Here is a 17,681-nt window from a genome sequence, read left to right on the forward strand (position 1 = left end):
TCACTCGGCGCCAGCGCGAAGGGCGTGCCGGCCAGGAGCATGCGCACAGGGAGGGGGGGTCTCCTGCGATCTGAGAACTCGAGGGCGTTGCTGCTGTTGAGGTCGGTCGTCACGCGCCCCTATGTGCCTTTTGTATTGATTAGCTTTTCCGACCGCCAGGTTAGGGGGTTCTAGGGCTTCCTCTCGGACAGAGCCTGGTACCCAGTGGGTGCCGGTAAAAAGCTGCTGAATGGCGTCAGTGTGCGCGTGTGGCTGTCTCAGTTCAGTCAAGGCAGATGTCGCTGGAAATGTGCTGCTTAGCCTCCTCGTGTAGGACAAAGACGCCTTGAACCACAATTGTCAAACGTGTTTAACGGTGTGCCTCCTCCGATCCCCTAAAGACTCATTACATCCCAGTGACTCTCAAGGTCCACAATACTGTGGTCTCTTATAGGATGGATGTAGGCCCCCAGGCAGCTCCTAAAAAGATAGTTTATCTGCCCCACCTACCCATCACATCCTAGTGAAGCTAAAACTATTTGAGAGGGTCAGTCTGTGTCCTGCCTCCAAGTCAGACTCAATATACTGTGTAGAATTGCCGTCTTCACGCTGCGTGGTTCCCTGGGTGAGTCCATTTTATAAAGCAGTAGTTGGCTCCATTTTCACCTCAAATTGAGAAAGAATGACTCATTTTGCTTGTGCAAGTAAACACTCACCATCTGTCTAACACAAAGTATAGACTGATTAAAAAAAATCACGTGTGCAAATGAAATCACCACCTACAAATGTAAGTTAAATCATGGGTGAAGCAAAATCTTATCAGAGAAGCCAAATCCTGAGCTTATCAAACACCAATGGATAATGCAAGTCCTTTGCCCGGGCCATAGTGAGAAAGTGGTACCTAATACTAAGGTACCACAGAACCCACCTGTCATCAAGCCCTCCTGCACAGGGCTGACAGTGTGGAAAGGCACAAACATGTCCATTTATGTAACAGCTTACTCAAAGCAAACACATGTGAAGCCGGGGAGGGACCCACACATGACAGGATCCTTGGTCATCACAATTCTGAAGCCCACTGTATTCATAAGAGCAGGTTATGCCTTGACTGGGTCTGAGATCTACCTACCCTCTTAGGTGCCTCTCCCAGAACCTTCTTGGCTACTTTGATGAACGTGCCCTTTGAGCAACTTTCTCCCCTTACTTCCTGCCCTTGGGAAATCTGGAACCCAGAGGCCTTTGTTCCTGTTAAACTACCCTTTTTACCTTGCACCGGTTGGTGGTGCTTCAGCCCAGCTTCCTGGAAAGCCGTTCAGTGTTAATGCCCCTATAAAAGATAGGTGGGCTCCAATTTAAACATAGCTGGAAGTTGCTGGCAATTGATGGCTGCTGGGAGAGGGGCAGTCAGCTTTCTTCAAGAATGTGGCCTCTGAGAAGCTATATAACCCGTGATCTAGTAGATGGTTCCACATCCATGCATACTGGCAGGACCAAGAGGACTCAGTGAATTAACACACACACACACACACACACACACACACACACAAAATTGTGAGGGAATAGTGGTGGTGAGGAGAGGGAAGGAACAGAAGGTGGGCTTTATTAAAATGCATACGCATGTATGGAATTCTTAATAAAAAAAAAAGAGCGGAGCCAGGCCAGGCGGTGGTGGCACCCACCTTTAGTCCCAGCACTTGGGAGGCACAGGCAAGGGGATCTCCCAGTTCAAGGCCACCCTTGTCTACAATGTGAGTTACAAGACAGTCAGGACTACACAGAAAAACCCTGTCTCAAAAAAACCAAAAATAGTTGGGTAATGGTGGCTCATGCCTTTAATCCCAGCACTTGGGAGGCAGAGGCAGGCAGATCTCTGTGAGTTCAAGGCCAACCTGGGCAACAGAGCAAGTTCCAGGACAGTCAGGGTTACACAGAGAAACCCTGTCTTGAAAAAATCCAATAATAAATAAATCCTGGCATGGTGGCAATGCCTTTAATCCCAGAACTCAGGAGGCAGAGACAGGCAGATCTCTGGGAGTTCTGGTCTACATATCCAATTCCAGGCCAGTCAGGACTACACAGTGAGACCCTGACTCAAAAACAGAAGAAAGAAGCTAGAGAGATGGCTCATCAGTCAAGAGTGTACTGCTCTTCCAGAAGACCCGCACCCAGGCGGCTCACAGCTGCTTCTAACTCCACTTACAGGGCGTCTGATGCCCTCTTCTGGCCTCCACAGGCACTGAACTCATGCACAAACTCATGGTCACACACAATTTTAAAATAAAAATTAACAAATTTGGCTTCCTCCTGGAGCCGGTTATGTGCTGTTGTCAACTATCAACCACCTGAGCAAATGCTACCCAGAAATAATCAGTCTGGGAGCAGGTCCAGTTTTAGAATTTACTAGGCAACCCACTTTGCCTCTGTGTCTCCCCCTCCCCCCCCCCCTCCCTCTCTCTCCTTTCTCCTACCCTTCCCCTCCCCTTCCTCCCTCACTGCTAGCTACTCAGCTTCCTTCTCCCTACTTCAAATAATTGTTACAATTAAATTGTCAAATTCCCCCCAGGACCCTGCTGGGATACTGATTAGGAAAGAATTGAATGTATTAGACTGCTTGGAAGGAAATTAGTATGTTTACAGTGTGTACAAACACCTTTTCTCTTCCTCTAATAGCTTCTCTTAGCTTATAGTATTATCTGACATTATCCTTTAAGGGCATAGACAAACTATTTTTAAATATATTCTTAACAAAATATATGGGGTTCTGCTAACATAATGAGATCTTTTTAAAATATATTTGATATTTGTTCCTGCTGACTAGAGATGCAGTTTATATTATTTATAAATTGCTCTTTCACCCAGCAGTTTTTCTGAATTCTCTACTGAATTCTTGTCATGTTTCTCACTGTCTCATGAGACTTGCCGGCAGACACTGCCAGCTATCCTGGCATGTGGCCATCTGCCCTTGCAGAGGGAGGGGCCATTGCAGGCTGCCTAGGTCTTCAGGTCAGCTGTGCCAGATGGGTTTAGCCAGAATGCCCAGACAGAGACACAAAAATATGTTCTCCCCAACAGCTCCTGCCACTACTGTTGGACAAGCTCATGATGGTCCCTGGATCCCACAAGGGACCCTGCACCAGTTTTGTGGCACCAACTAATCTCCATCCCAAAGGAGATGGTGGCTTCCTGCTGAGGTGAATCTCTGCAGCACTTACATCATGGTGCACTATGCTTAAATGTCCCCTGCCAAAATTCACATTGAAATTCAGCCTTGGAGACCAGAAAGATAGTGTAGGGGTTAAGAGCATTAGCTGCTCTTTCAGAGAACCCAAGTGCAATTCCCAGGACCCATGTGGTGGCTCACAACCATCTGCAACTCCAGTTCCAGGGGATCTATCACTCTCTTCTGGCCTTGGCAGGTACTGTATGCACATGGTGCATGGTCATACACTCAGGCAATACACCCATATAGATAAAACAAAAATAGCAGGGTGGCAGTGGTGCACGCCATTAATCACAGCACTCGGGAGGCAGAGCCAGGTAGATCTCTGTGAGTTCAAGGCCAGCCTGGCCTACAGAACGAGATCCAGGACAGCCACCAAAACTACACAGAGAAACCCTGTCTTGAAAAAAAAAAAAAAAACCCACAGCCTGGTGTAGTAGCACACACCTTTAACCTCAGCACTCAAAAGGCAGAGGCAAGCAGATCTCTGTGAGTTCAAAGCCAGCCTGGTCTACATAGTGAGTTCCAGGACAGCCAGGACTATGTAGAGAGACCCTGTCTCAAAAATAAATAAAATAATTTTTGAAGATTTATTATTTATGTATTTTATGTATATGAATGCTTTATCTTCATGTATGTATGTCTGCAGACCAGAAGAGGGCATCAGATTGTGAGCTGCCATGTGGATGTTGGGAATTGAACTCAGGACCTCTGGAAGAGCAGCTAGTGCTCTTAACCACTGAGCATCTCTCCAGTCCCTAAATAAGTCTTACTTTTTGTATGTGCATTATTTTGCTTATTTTACATGCATGCTGGAGATTTGAACTCAGGTCCTCATGACTGCACAGTAAGTCCCCTTACCCACAGAGCCATCTTCCCTGATAACTAATTGGTTTTCATATAAAAAAGAATTCAGTCTCCACTTTGAGGTATTAAGCGATCAGACCAAGTGGGATAACTAAGAGTAACTAGGTCACAGGAGACAGACACATCCACGCACCAACAAAGAGCTCTCTCAGGAGTGGGTCTGTTAGGAAGGCCAGGTTGGATGGGCCCCTCTCCGTCATGTGGTGCTCTGCACTGCCTAAAGCCTTGCAGAGAGTCCCCTACCTCCAGAACCTTATACTAATGAACCTTTATTCTTTATGAATTAGCCAGCGTTTGGTAGTCAGTTACAGCAACAGAAAATGGGAGTTAAGTGTCAGGCTATGGACCCAAATAATCCTCCAGTAGTCTTTAAATGAAGTTTAATTAACCTTTAGGAGACAGAGATCCTAGTAGCTCACACAGAATTCTGTGTGACCCATAGAAAAAATGAAAGCCGCCACCACCACCACTCCATCTGCAACGTTGGTCTTAAGCTGCTAGTTGCTGCTTCCTAGAGGCAGAGGGCATACGCTGTGGAACCTTGGATAGAGCTAACAATGGAGGAGCAGCTTCTGCTTCCACCACAATCTAGGCCACAGCACTTTGCTGACTGGGACATATCAGAGCAATCCTCTCTACAGATACTCCTGAATCCAAGATCTGCTCTCTGTCTTCCAGTTCATTTTCAGCAGCACTGTAAACTTAACCTCTTGCAGAACTAGAGAGGTGGCTCAGGGGTAGGCGTGCACTCCGCTGTTTGAGAAGACCAAACTTTGGTTCCCAGCACCAACCAACATTGACCTCTATGGGATTACAATTACCTGTAACTCCAGCTCCAGGGGGATCTGCAATCATCTTCTGGTCTACACAGGCACAAACACACCCTCGGAAACATACATGTACACAGAATGGAAAATAATAAAAAACTAAATCTTAGCCAGATGTGGTGGTGCACACCTTTAATCCTAACACTTGGAAAGACACGCCCCTACAGGGCAAGCGCACTATCACCGAGGTGTATCTCCAACAAACAACAAACTCACAAAAACCCCACCAAACACGGAAGACTCTCAAGTCGAACCAGAAACGCTAAGGGCATGATTCAAGCTGTACAACATTGGTAGGTTGCAGAGCTAAGGGTGAGATCAGGGCAAGGTGGGTAGACCCTAAACGGAGGAGCGGGACTTGCAGCAGGACCGGCCCAGGGGCGGACCCCAAGCGCTCCCACCTAGGATTGGTGAATTCCTTTAGGGGCGTGGCCTCGGAAGGCCCCCCTGAATGCGCGCTCAGACGCTTGTACCCACCCTGGCCTGTGATTGGCAAACGTGAACGCAGGGCGGAGCCTCGGGTGGTGCGTGTGCGCGCGCAGGTCACGTACCGAGGTGCGACCTCAGCGAGCTGCGTCTGTACCATGGCTCTCCTGCTTCGAGGAGGACGAATCCGGGCACTGAAGGTAAAGGGCGAACGGGCGCGACCTCCCCGGCCCGTAGCCTGACCCTCAGCTGTACCCGTGGGCTTGGTGCCACGGTGAGGGGTCCCAGGCCCTGTGTTCACCTGACCCGGAGAGGTCTTTCTCTGCAGGAGCAAAGCTGAGGCTCTTTGGCTGTTTTAAAAACTAAACCTGGCTTTCTCTGCAAAACCAGTGTTGGGGTTTGTTGGGTTTGGGTTCTGGGGATGGAATCCAGGGCCCTGCACTTGCTTGTCAAATGCTGTCATTGAACCAGCCTCAAAGCAGGAAGTGCTCACAGCAATATAAAATACAGGTGACAGAGGGTCCCCGTCGCCAGATGGGCACTGTTTAATTACTCCTTCAGGTATCTTGTTCCCAGCGATTTTTTTCTTCAGCGTGTAGCAGTACACATAATTTGTACACACGCGGAGAATCAAATATAAAAAGAAGTTTTCCTCATTTTTTTTCTGGGCCCGGCATGAAACATCCTAGGATCTAGCACATACTTGAGTGGTTGCCTGGGGAATTGCAGTTAAGATTCTTCCCATTTACACTGTAACTTTCTGAGGCAATTATTTACATTGTGTTTCCTAGCAGATCGTGCTACTAAGTGTAGGTAGATAATTTTGCAGAAAGAAACATAGTATTTTGTAGAGTAACAAAATAAGCGGTGTCATAAACTGCCTGCCCTGTCTAGCTAGACCCAGGAGTCTGGACTCGGCCGGGCCTTGGCGTCCACGATCCTGGCAGGGAGGGGTGCAGCTAGCCATCAGAGGTCCAGAGGCGAGCACCTCCCTCCTCTCCCCAATGTCAGTACAGATCTGCATAACTGGGACTTTGCAGGACAGGTGGCGGCAAGGGCTTCTCCCAGCAGCAGCACCTGCCTCTCGTCCGCGTCCTACCCCGAGCCCCAGGTTTCTGCAGGACCAGGCTCTTCACCAGGATGCCCTGAAGCTTTGTATAAAGAAGCTGGCAAAGTTTTCCTTTTTAATAAAAATTTTCCAAGTTTCCATTTTGGGAAATTTTTACAGAGAATGGGAAAACGAAGATGTTTTCCTTTACCCAGATGCTAATGGTGGTTGCCCTGGAACTTGGGTTTACTTTTCTTGCAGCTTTTTTTTTTTTGTACTTTTCATACATCTCATACGTTGTGAAAGTTGTAATAAATGTGCCGCATGGTGAATATTAACATATATATTAACATATAGCACTCACGTTATACTGGCTGTCATCCTTCCTGTTGACTCTCCCCAGGCTGTGTTCCTGGAGGCAAGGGTGTTCCGAGAACTGCCTTCTACGGTGCCCCTCTCTACAGAGTCAGGGAAGAGTGAAGGGGGAATACAAGCAAATCCCAAGAATCAAGGTGCACCCGCAGGTGAGATTTTAAAGATGTCTGGGAGGGGCCAAGAATGCAAAGTCATTAGCATGAAATGAGTTTGACCAGCCACGTAACCTAAGGTCCTTAATCTTCCCAGTGTCTGTATTATAATCAAATATAAGATCGGCAACACACATCAGTGGTATCAAAGTCTTTTGCTCTGTTTGCTCTAGATCAGTGGTTCTCAGCCTTCCTAATGTTTTGACCCTCTAATACAGTCCTCCCAACCATAAAATTACTTTCATTGCTACTTCATAACTGTAATTTTGCTACTGTTAGGAATCATAATGTAAAAATATCTGTGTTTTCTGATGGTCTTAGGTACCCCGATGAAAGGGTCATTCAGTCCCCCAAAGGGGTCATGACCCACAGGTAGAGAACTACTGCTCTAGATGGAGAGTGCACATTTCTAAATACTCAGCTCAACGGGGAGAGCAGAAGAGCTTGGGCATTTCCCAGGCTCTCCGGGTCCATGCTTGTGGGAACTGGTGGGAACCCACCCTGCTTTCCTTTCCCTGGTTTCTGGCTTTCCCTGTCTCTCCAAGACTAGTGAGGTTTTCCTGGTGTGCCCCATCACCATCTGGGGACACCATCAGGACCCTGGGAGGGGACTAGGAGCCAGTTTTTCTGCTGTGCTGCATTCAGCTGGTGCCTGGTCAGCTTCCAGCTCTTTTCGAAATCATTTTGATTTCTGGCACAAGTTTTAACCATTTTCCCTCTCTGGGCCAGTATAGGATAGCCTCCTACCAAGCCAGCAGGAAGTGCAGTTCATTTGAAATGTTTCGCTTCTGAGAGTAACTTTATTTCCTATGCCTTGCTCATTGTTGACAATGGGTCACGAACTAGGTAGGACCATTGACTTTAGTTTCTTGGTTCACCGAGTCCTGATCTACCCTTGAATGGCTATGCAGAACTGCCTCTTGGCAAGTCTTCCGTCCTAACACGGGGCTGTAGAGTGCTAATTGAGTTGGGTCTGAGTTTCACTAGAACAGCATTTGCTCGACTTAGGTATGTGAAACAATAGAGATTCCATTATTTTTCTACTTGTCTGGGTGCTAAATGTTTGTACTTTTAGAGAGTGCCTGCCCACAGCCTTTCATGCTCTCTACACATATGCATCCCCAAATCTCCATCAGCCCCACAGCACCCAGAGATGTAGCAAAGGTGTCCTGGCCTGAATTCCAGAGGGACGTGAGTCAGCCCTGCCCAAACCTGCCTGGTTTTAAAATACAGTACTCTTTTCCTCTTGGGAGCATTGAAAAACAGAAATCTTAAACATGAGGACTTTTTAAAATAGCAATAACAAAACATAGAATCCCAGTATACCTAAGAAATGTCTGCAACAAGAATGTCTGTTGAGTTGTGGACCGCATGTGGCATGGTCTGTTGTTTATTTTCGCATGCTGTAGATCCAGCCCAGGGCTTTGCATAGCCTGGAATGCTTATGACTGGTTACTGGTGAGTGACTTAGATGTCAATACTAACCATGTCCTCTTCTCTGGTGGAGTTTTGAATTATGTCTATAATACTGTCTTCTAGATACATGATTTTAGACTAAATGGGTGTTAGGACCCAAGAACCTTCTCTGTAAGAACAAGTGTCTGTCCGTGTGAGTGGGAATGGTGTCATCCTGGGAAGGTTTGTGAAGGGACACTTGGCCTGAGAGTTGGCCTTGGATTCCCATGGAGCTCCTGCTGCGGGCCTTGCCACCATCTGAGCTGGCAGCTCTGCCACCTCCCTGGGTGCTGTGGGGCTGGTGGAGATGTGGTGTGTCCGTCTGTCCATCTGTCCGTCTGTCTGTCCGTCCGTCCACTCGTGCACCTTGGGAATGGCAGTGTACTTTGGGGTTGAAGATGGTCTTCAGAAGTAAATTGTCTTCTTTGCATATTATACTTATATAACTTAAAATGATTTCTGTAAAGAGAAAAAGAAATAATGCCACATGGCTTCTAATAGCCACATGTAGGCCTGTGTTTTTCCTTAAAGTGACAGGGATTAGAAACCATCAGAACCAGAGTGGCTTTGGGAGCCCCTGGGGCTCACTGCATCTGCTCTTGGTCTCCAGCCCAAAGGTCAGGAACCACCCTTGAGGAAAATTTTCTGCCCTACCCCAGAGGCTCCCACCACATAGTAGCATGTTCTTCCTTCCTAAGGAAAGCTGCCAGCACACGTCAGTCCCAGGGTGCTCCCACAGGCCCTTCTGGGAGACATGCCTGACTTCTCTTTGCTATTCATTGAATCAGTCACAGGCCATGTTGTACAGATCCATAAGTTCCTGGCTGAGCCACTTCCACGTTACTTTCTTTCAGTTTTTTTTTGTTTGTTTGTTTGTTTTGTTTTGTTTTGTTTTCTTCTGCAAGGTCTCTCTATGTAGTACGTGTTGGTCTTGAACTCTCATCCTCCAGAGTGCTGGGATTACAGGTGTGTGCCATAACACCTTGCTTTTGTGTAGCTCTTTAAGGAGTATAAAGCCAAAGTTAGTTCTCCATTCAGGCTCCAGTCCAGGCTTAAACGTGCATTGTTTCTAAAACTAGAGGCTAGATATGTTAACTATAGCCACAGTGTGGAGGGAGTGCTGTTCTGAACACTTCCTGCCTGTCACCTGCAATTCACCTCTCACTGATGAGTAGCTGAGGAGTCACACCAGAGCGGTCTGCCTTGGACTTTGACATTCTGGCCACTGTCTATATTCCAATCACTGTACTCTCTTACTTTGGGGACAAAAGAAAATCTGGATTCTCCTGCTGCCTTTTTTTTTTTTTAAATCTTTACACACATGTAATCCTAAGCCTATGAAATCTAAGTGACTTTACAGACCTTGTTTAAAGTACCTTTGTAAGTATGCCTTGTTTTCTGCTTTAGTTTTATAAACCATCGACACTACATAGGAGTATTTTAGGCTTGCTAATTCATTTTATTACGTATATACACATTTATTTGTGTGGCTATGTGACTATAAGTAGAGCACCCACAGGGGGGAAGAAGAGGGCACTGGTTCCTCTGGAGCTGGAGTTGCCAGCTGTTGTGAGCCGCTCAGCATGGGAGCAGGGAACGGAAGTGGGCCCTCTGCAAGAGCATTCGGGTGCTCTGAACTGCCCGCCATCTCTCCAGCCCCGCTAACGCACAGCAGCCATCTTTTCTTTGACAGAAAGCTTGAAGATTGTGGTCTCTGCTTTCAGCCAAACGGAAACGAGATTCAGAAACTTGACTTGTGCCTCAAGAGGAGATGGGGAGGCAGCAGGGAGCACTGGTTGGCGCTGTTAGATAGTATTTGTAGACCTGGCTGTGTGGAGGCTGCCGTCTCTGTAGAACTAGCGGCCCCTGCATGTCCCCTTCTGTGCTCTGAGAGGGGCCTGCATAGGAGTCCAGGGGCAGCAGGTTTTCTGTTAGGCGGTTTGTTGAGGAAAGCCAGTCTCTAGCTCGAACGCCACGAGAGGATGCTGCCTCCTGCATCCACACACCAAGTGTGCTTCTCAGACGCCACGTTCACCTTCTGTGATCTACTACACTGGCGAATGCAGACTTGGTAGGGGTGCTGGTTAGTGGGGCAACTATAGGTCCATATGACAGGCTTCCGGCTGAGGCTTAAAGATGAGGCCAGGGCTGAGTCTGGGCAGGCCGGAAACTGACCCTCCATCAAAAGCAGAACCAGTCCCTACATCCGTTAGCCTTTCCTGGAATTCTTCCTGTAGCCAACGAGAACAAGAGAAACTGTTCAGGCCTTCTCATTCCGTACGGTGAAGTCTCCCTGTCAAACCTGTCTGGAATGTTCTTTCTGTTTTCGTAGGTAAATAACCTATGATGTCCATTTTTTTTCTTTGTGTGTGTGAGTTGTGGGGTGGGAGGCTGTGGATCGAACCCAGGGCCTTGCATGTGCCCAGCACATGCTTTATCACTGAGCCACACCTCAGCCCCTGTAATGTAGTTTTATAACTCATCATAATTGTCTAAATCTCCAAGGCTAACTAAGGAGAATAGTGCTCAGTGGTAGTCTGTCTGGTGCATGAAACCCTGGGTCCAATCAAGAGCATAAAAACAAAAATCCCCAGATCGTCAACGTGTTTTGGAGGAGTTAGTCCATCATTTTTCTACTTAAAATAGCCATCCGAGAGCTTCTTTAATTTTGAGATAGAACCTTATATATGTAGACCAGGGTAGCTTCAAACTTGCTATGTAGTTGAGGGTGACCTTGAACTTACGATCCTCCTGCTTCCAGAATGCTAGGAGCACAGTCATGTACCACAGCACCTGCTTTATTGCAGTGCTGGGTGGGAACCCAGGACCTTGTGCATGTTGAGCTAGCCCTGTGCCGGCTCAGCCACACCCCGTCCTAAGGTTGTCTCCTATTTGTAAGAGGCAAGCTCAGAGAAATGCCAGTGGTGTAGACGAGTGGACTAATTCGGAGCTGTGCAGTTGAAGCTCGGAGAGAGCAAGTACGTGCTGCCATGCTCTGCTGAACTACGCAGCATGGCCTGGGGCGTGTGTTCTTTGAGTCACCGTGTGGGTCCCCACGGTTGGTGGCCAGGGCCCGGTTTCAGCTGTCACCCACTGCTCTGGCTCGGGTCGCTGCCTTCCGCAGGCCTGCCCCTCTGGCCTGGGACCTTCACTCTTCTTTCTTCCTGCGCTTTCGGTTAACCGTAGGTCCCTGAACCTTTGTGTGGGTGTCACCATGGCAACGTGGGTGAGGGGGTCCTGATCCTACCACGGAGGAGGAAGCAGGAAGTTTTAGTCCAGATGTAGCCCCAGCTTAAGGACTCTAGATCTGTGTATCTGGAGAATGTTTGGTTCCATTCAGGTTCGGAAGGTAATTTCCCATGTTAATAACTTGTCCTGTGTTTCTCTTCTGATCCACATGGTTAGAAAGATTGACACCTGAGAAAACTGAAAGAAATTCGCTCTGATCGATGTGGGTTTTGTTTGGTTTTTTGCGCTTTCATAAATGACTATGAAATGTAAGATTTTTCTGTTAGAATTTATCTTGCCTTTTCTGCACTTTCACATCTGTTTCCAGTGATATGTATGGTGTTAAATTATTTTAGACTTTCTGGCTTTGTAAAACTTGTTTTCTTGGCTGAAGAAATCCCCATGTGACCTGTGGGATTTTGAGGACTTTTCTTCCTTTTTAGGGCAACTTTCCTTGAAAAGTTGTTGCCACTCCCTCCTCTACACTCTTCCTCACAGGGATGCGCTTACCCATATCCTCCTCCACACTCTTCCTCACAGGGATGCGTTTACCCATATCCTCCTCCACACTCTTCCTCACAGGGATGCCCTTACCCATGTCCTCCTCTACACTCTTCCTCACAGGGATGCGCTTACCCATATTCTCCTTCACTCTCTTCCTCACAGGGATGCACTTACCCGTATTCTCCTTCACTCTCTTCCTCACAGGGATGCGCTTACCCATATTCTCCACACTCTTCCTCACCGGGATGGACTTACCCATATCCTCCTTCACTTCCTCACAGGGATGCGTTTACCCATATTCTCCTCCACACTCTTCCTCACAGGGATGCACTTACCCATATTCTCCACACTCTTCCTCACAGGGATGCGCTTACCCATATCCTCCTCCACACTCTTCCTCACAGGGATGCGTTTACCCATATTCTCCTCCACACTCTCTTCCTCACAGGGATGCACTTACCCGTATTCCAAACAGACCCCTGTCTATACTTCTGCTGTTTTGTGTAGGAAGGTCAAACTCTGAACTTTTTACTATTGGAAAAGCACCAAATACTTGAGTGGCCTTAGCACTTCAAGAAATTATACATTTGTAAAAACGTAAATAGTCAACGGAAAATACTTGCATTAGAGTTTAACTGTCTTAAATTTGAGTGAGATCATTTAAAAATTATCATCTGGGAAGCCATGAGTGTGAGAAATGGAGTCAGTTGGTGGCTGTTGTTGGTGAGAAAGCCTCCTCCTTAAAGGTTTCGGTCAGAGGCAAGTCTGCCCACTCCTACTGCTGCCCCAGCCTGTGGGGAGGTTCCTAGAACCTACCTCAGGTCAGTTACCCAGACAACATTATGATACGCTGGTGTGCAATGCAATGTCTTTGGCTTTGAGTTGTTTGTTAAATAATAAATGTTCCTCTTTATGCCGTTTCCCAGATGTGGTGGGAGCAGAGGAGAGGGGCAAGCTCCTAGCCACCCACACAGCAGCGCCACTGTCCAAAAGTGCATCTCCACGCAGTTCTTACCCATCAGTGGAGAACACAGGGGGGGCTGTAGCCAGCCCACACCGTGGTGGCAGCCTGCCGCTCACAGATGAAGGGCTTCCGAAGCGTTTGTCAAGAAAGACTTTGGTAGAGTTTCCTCAGAAAGTTACGTCTCCACCCCGAGTACAGGGTTCTGACTCAGAGGCTCGGCGGCATGTGCAGAAGGTGACTAATGATTCATCCTCATCTTCCTCATCCTCATCTTCCTCCTCCAACTCCTCAGATTCAGACTCTGATGGGGAGGGACATGACTCCAACATTGAGCCCCAAGTGGCCAGCAAAGGCAAGGCAGGGTTTTACAAACCAGAGGCCTCCCGTCCCTTCCAGAACGGAGTCCCCAAAATCACAGTACCTGCAAAAGAGAAAGCCAAGGTGCAAAAGCCACGCACAGATGTCGCCTACCCAGAGAAGTCCCTGCAGCCAAAGAAGAAGGGGACCGTCACCAAGCCTGTAGGGGACAGCAAAGAAACCAAATCCAAGCCCATGGCATCCAGATCACAGTCCAGTGAGCTTTTGGAGCAAACCTCGAAGGAAGAACACCCACAGGAGAAACCGAGGCCGAGTAAGACACGGAAGGAAAGCCCGAAGCCATTTGAAGCTGAAAGAATCTTACCCGACCGTACAAAGGCCAGGTCATCTGCACAGCTCACTGGTGGCCCAGTGCCCACAACCAGAACACAAGAGGCCAGTGCAGAAGAACAGCTGCCAGCAGCCGCGCCCAGGGCGGGAGCCAGACATCTGGAACCAAAAGGGCCAGAGCCTGACCGGAAGGCAGCTTCTCCCCGGGTCCTGGTCGGAAAAGAAAGCGTGGAGAAGCAGATGCCCGAAGGCCGCCCAACGGCCAAGGAGGAGACCTTGGAAGATCAGAAACCAGTGAGCTATTCGAAGACAGTTCCTGTTCAGAAGAAAGATACCTTGGAAGAGAGAGCAGGACCGCAGCTGGAGGGGAGCTTCCAGGAGGCAGCCGGTGAAGCCCCGCCCACTGATGCAGGCCCACCCCAGGAAGCCCCAGACGACACACAGGGTACTCCTTGCCTTGGTTCAGACTCTCCTTGTCCTTTAGGGTGTATAGATTCTAAAGAATCCCCTTGCGTTTCTGGGTGTTTAGAAAGGAATCTTAATTTTATTTATTTTTTTGACACAGAGTCTCTTGTAGCTCAGGGTGATTTCAGACTTGCTAGGTAGCTGACACTGACATTGCACTCCTGATCCTCCTGCCTCCGATTCCCAGGTGCTAGGTTCAGGTGTGCACCTCTTGGCCTTGTTTAACTATTTCTTAGTCAGTGTAAATTTTGGAAACCCTTCATTCAGCATCACCACACTTAGCCTTGGAGGGTGTCCAAGCACACAGTTCATGAACTTGCCCAGCATCCTGCTGGGTGGAAGTCAGAGTCTCCTGTGGAGCATGCATGGGTCAGGAGCAGCAGTCACTTGTCGGTGATAGCCCTCAGGTGGACTGAACGAGAGAGGTGCCTTAGCAACTTGGTGCGTAGTGAATTGAAGCAAGTGATAGCAGGTAGGCAGCCATGGACTGCATCCATGATCGTTCCACAGCCACAACACAATGGGCTGTTTAATCTTCCACAGTGAGTTTCTAATGAGGAGCTTTTCAAGGGGGACTGGCCTCCTGACATACTGCGTGATCTTGCACATGTGGGACATCCCCTGGGCAGCTCGTTGGGAAACAGGAATTCTCTGATTTTTAGAATCTGCAGTTCTGGAGAGTTTCTTAAGACGCAGCATCGCTAACAAGGCCTTCTTCCTGTACCTGTGTGCCGAGCCGTGCCGTGCCGTGCCGTGCCGTGCCGTGCCGTGCCGAGCCGCCGCCGAGCCGAGTCGTGCCGAGCCGTGCCGTGCCGTGCCATGGCGTGCCGACCCTTGCCTAACCTGCATCACCTGGCATGCTAACTGTCGCTCCTCCAGGATGTTGACAGCATTTATGTTTCCCTCCTCTTCCATTTCCCTTCTTTCACTAATCCGCCAGGGACCATGCATGCCAGATGTCCTAAGACCTCAGGACCTGCCTTTCTGACACTTGCAATTTTCAGATTTCATCTCAACTGGAAAGGAGTGCCTCAAACCCAGGATGAAGATACAGGACTGGGGCTCTCTAGGTTGTTTCTGGGGGAAACAACAACTCCTTACGGGGCCTGCCGATGTAGCTTAGTGTGGGGGCTTAGCCAGTGAGTAAGGGCTTTTGCTCAGTTTCCCACACTGTACAAACAAACTTACTCCCCCCCGACCCAAACCCCTCTGTCTGACGGCTAAGGCTCACAAAGTGGTCCTTCTCCGAAGCTCCATGCTTACAGGTGAGCTGCTTTTGATAGTTTATAATCCCCCGGCTCCATCTGTCGTCGCCTCCCCTATAATAACTACGTAATCCATGGCTTTGAAGGTATGCCTTCACCACACTGAAGAACTTGAGCTTGCAGAGGCAGAGAAGAGGCCAGCTCCATAAGATAACCTTTTCCTTTCTTTTTATAAAATTAAATAGAATCCGCTTTTGGATTTGGAATCGAGAAATGTGTATAGGTTGTTGGGGTGTTTGTTTCTTGTGCCATGTGAGGGGAAACTGAGAGCTCTGCTGCCCTGATTTCCAGGGAGTCGGGAAGCCTGAGCCCGGCCCTTGCCCTGGGACCCTCGCCAGCTTTGTCTCGTCTCCTGTTTGTTGCGTTCATGTTGCAGAAGAGCTGTTTCCTTTTGCCTCAGTCCCACACTTTGAATTTTAAGTTTATCAAGTGTTCAGGTACATGGATTTAATTTTTCCCTTTGAAGATAAAAGGCTAAATGTGTGTGTTTGTTTCTGTCTATGAATCCATGAAGAGAGCAACAATTTCCCCCCAAAAGTAAAAACGGCAAAACTGCACCCTCCTCCCTGGTCCCCCTGTTCCTTTTATCATTGATGTCACACTCAGATTTTTCTCAGATCCGTGATGACGATTTCCGTCACAAACAGATGTGATGTGATGAAATCATGCGAAGGGACATGATTCCTCTCCTGTGTGTTTCTACATGACCTGGAAGTCCGTCCATAATTCCAGGTCCTGCCAGACTCGTAGAGCCCAGGGCCTAGAGACGCAGAAGTAAGGTGAGGTACTGCGATCTAGATCAGAAACGAAGCAACCTTGTCCCCTCCCGTAGACGTTTGGACACCGCCATTTTATTATGAAAAACAAAGCAGAGAGCCGTCCTGTCTCCCGGCAGGCCTGTCACGTAATCTCAGGGAAGGTTTCCGTGGCAGGGCCAGAGGTGAGTCTCTTCGGGTGACAGCGTTGCCTCCGTGTACTTTGTGATTACACGTAACTGGTAAGGCGATAAATTGCAGCATACATTTTCAGGTTATTCGTCTGTTGTTTTTGAAGACAAGGGGGAACCTCAAGGTCTGCTCTCTTCTAGTTAGACTGCTCACACGTCAGACTGGAGTTATGGAGACTTCCGTTTCCTGAGTGCTCAGATGGACAGATATCTGACAGTTCTGTCACTTTCCTCTACAGAGCCCACTCTGGTCCCTGAGTCGTCTAACACCACCACCTACAAGAACCTACAGCATCATGACTACAACTCATACACCTTCCTAGACCTGAACATGGACCTCTCCAAGTTCAGAATGCCTCAACCCTCTTCAGGACGAGAGTCACCTCGGCACTGAGCTCAGCTCACAGGAGCCCCATGCCAGTCCCATGAATTCTTGCCTGCGAGAATAAAAATCAGAGTCACAAAGCTCAGTGTGTCGTTTATTATCCCTCACAGCTTCCAGAGAATGAATTAGTCACACCCTGATTATTTGTGTAGAGTCTATATCATCCAGTGGCATCCTCCAGGGGCCACAGTGAAATGTTCACAGTTCTTGCAGATTAGAATCTGCAGCTCCTTGAGACGATAAACTGCAGCATCCCTAACAAGCCCTGAGGGACATTATCTGTTAGGAAGGATGTGTATGACATCCCTCTTGAATTGCAAGTCTACAACCAGCCAGAGAGATCCATAAAACGGGAGAAGCAAAGTGTCTTCAGGCCCACTCAGCCTCCTCGCACCAGTGGGCAGTTTCTAGATCTGAGCGCAGCCTGGATAAACTGGGGGGTAGGAGTTACACTGATTGTAATTACTGCATTACCAAAAAAAGAAAAAATTGTGTGTGAGAGAATAGAAGTGGGATAGGAATTACACTAATTGTAACTACTACATTACAAAAAATTAAGTACGGGAGAGCAAGGAAAGAGATACCATGATAAATGAAGACACCATGGGAATAGGAAGAAGCAGAGTGCTAGGGAGGTTCCCAGGAATCCACAAGGATGACTCCACCACAGACTACTCACAAATGAGAGGGTTTCTGAGCTGGCCTACTCTGGTGATCGGATGGCTGAATACCCTAACTGTCTTCATAGAACCCAGTGACTGATGGAAGCAGATGCAGAGATCAATGGCCCGGTCTCAGGCCGAGCTCCAGGAGTCCAATCAATGAGAGAGAGGAGGGATTCTATGAGCAAGAGATATCGAGACCATGATTGGAAAAAGTACAGAGACAACTAGCCAAACTAGTGGAAATGCATGAACTGTGTACCAA

At 48.2% G+C, this 17,681-nt stretch overlaps 1 protein-coding gene across 1 annotated transcript; it reads left to right on the forward strand.

The window, feature by feature from the left end:
- The first annotated feature begins 5,230 nt into the window (after window positions 1-5,230).
- Ndufv3 (NADH:ubiquinone oxidoreductase subunit V3) lies at window positions 5,231-16,834 on the forward strand. Its single transcript, XM_052744512.1, has 4 exons — window positions 5,231-5,519; window positions 6,771-6,891; window positions 13,008-14,138; window positions 16,609-16,834. Exons 1-4 carry the CDS (start codon window positions 5,478-5,480, stop codon window positions 16,761-16,763), a joined length of 1,449 nt encoding a protein of 482 aa, XP_052600472.1. The 5' UTR covers window positions 5,231-5,477; the 3' UTR covers window positions 16,764-16,834.
- The last annotated feature ends 847 nt before the right edge of the window (window positions 16,835-17,681 follow it).

The sequence above is a fragment of the Peromyscus californicus genome, unplaced genomic scaffold (genome assembly GCF_007827085.1).
Source record: "Peromyscus californicus insignis strain IS unplaced genomic scaffold, ASM782708v3 Scaffold_19__1_contigs__length_69161282, whole genome shotgun sequence".
Lineage (NCBI taxonomy): Eukaryota > Metazoa > Chordata > Mammalia > Rodentia > Cricetidae > Peromyscus > Peromyscus californicus.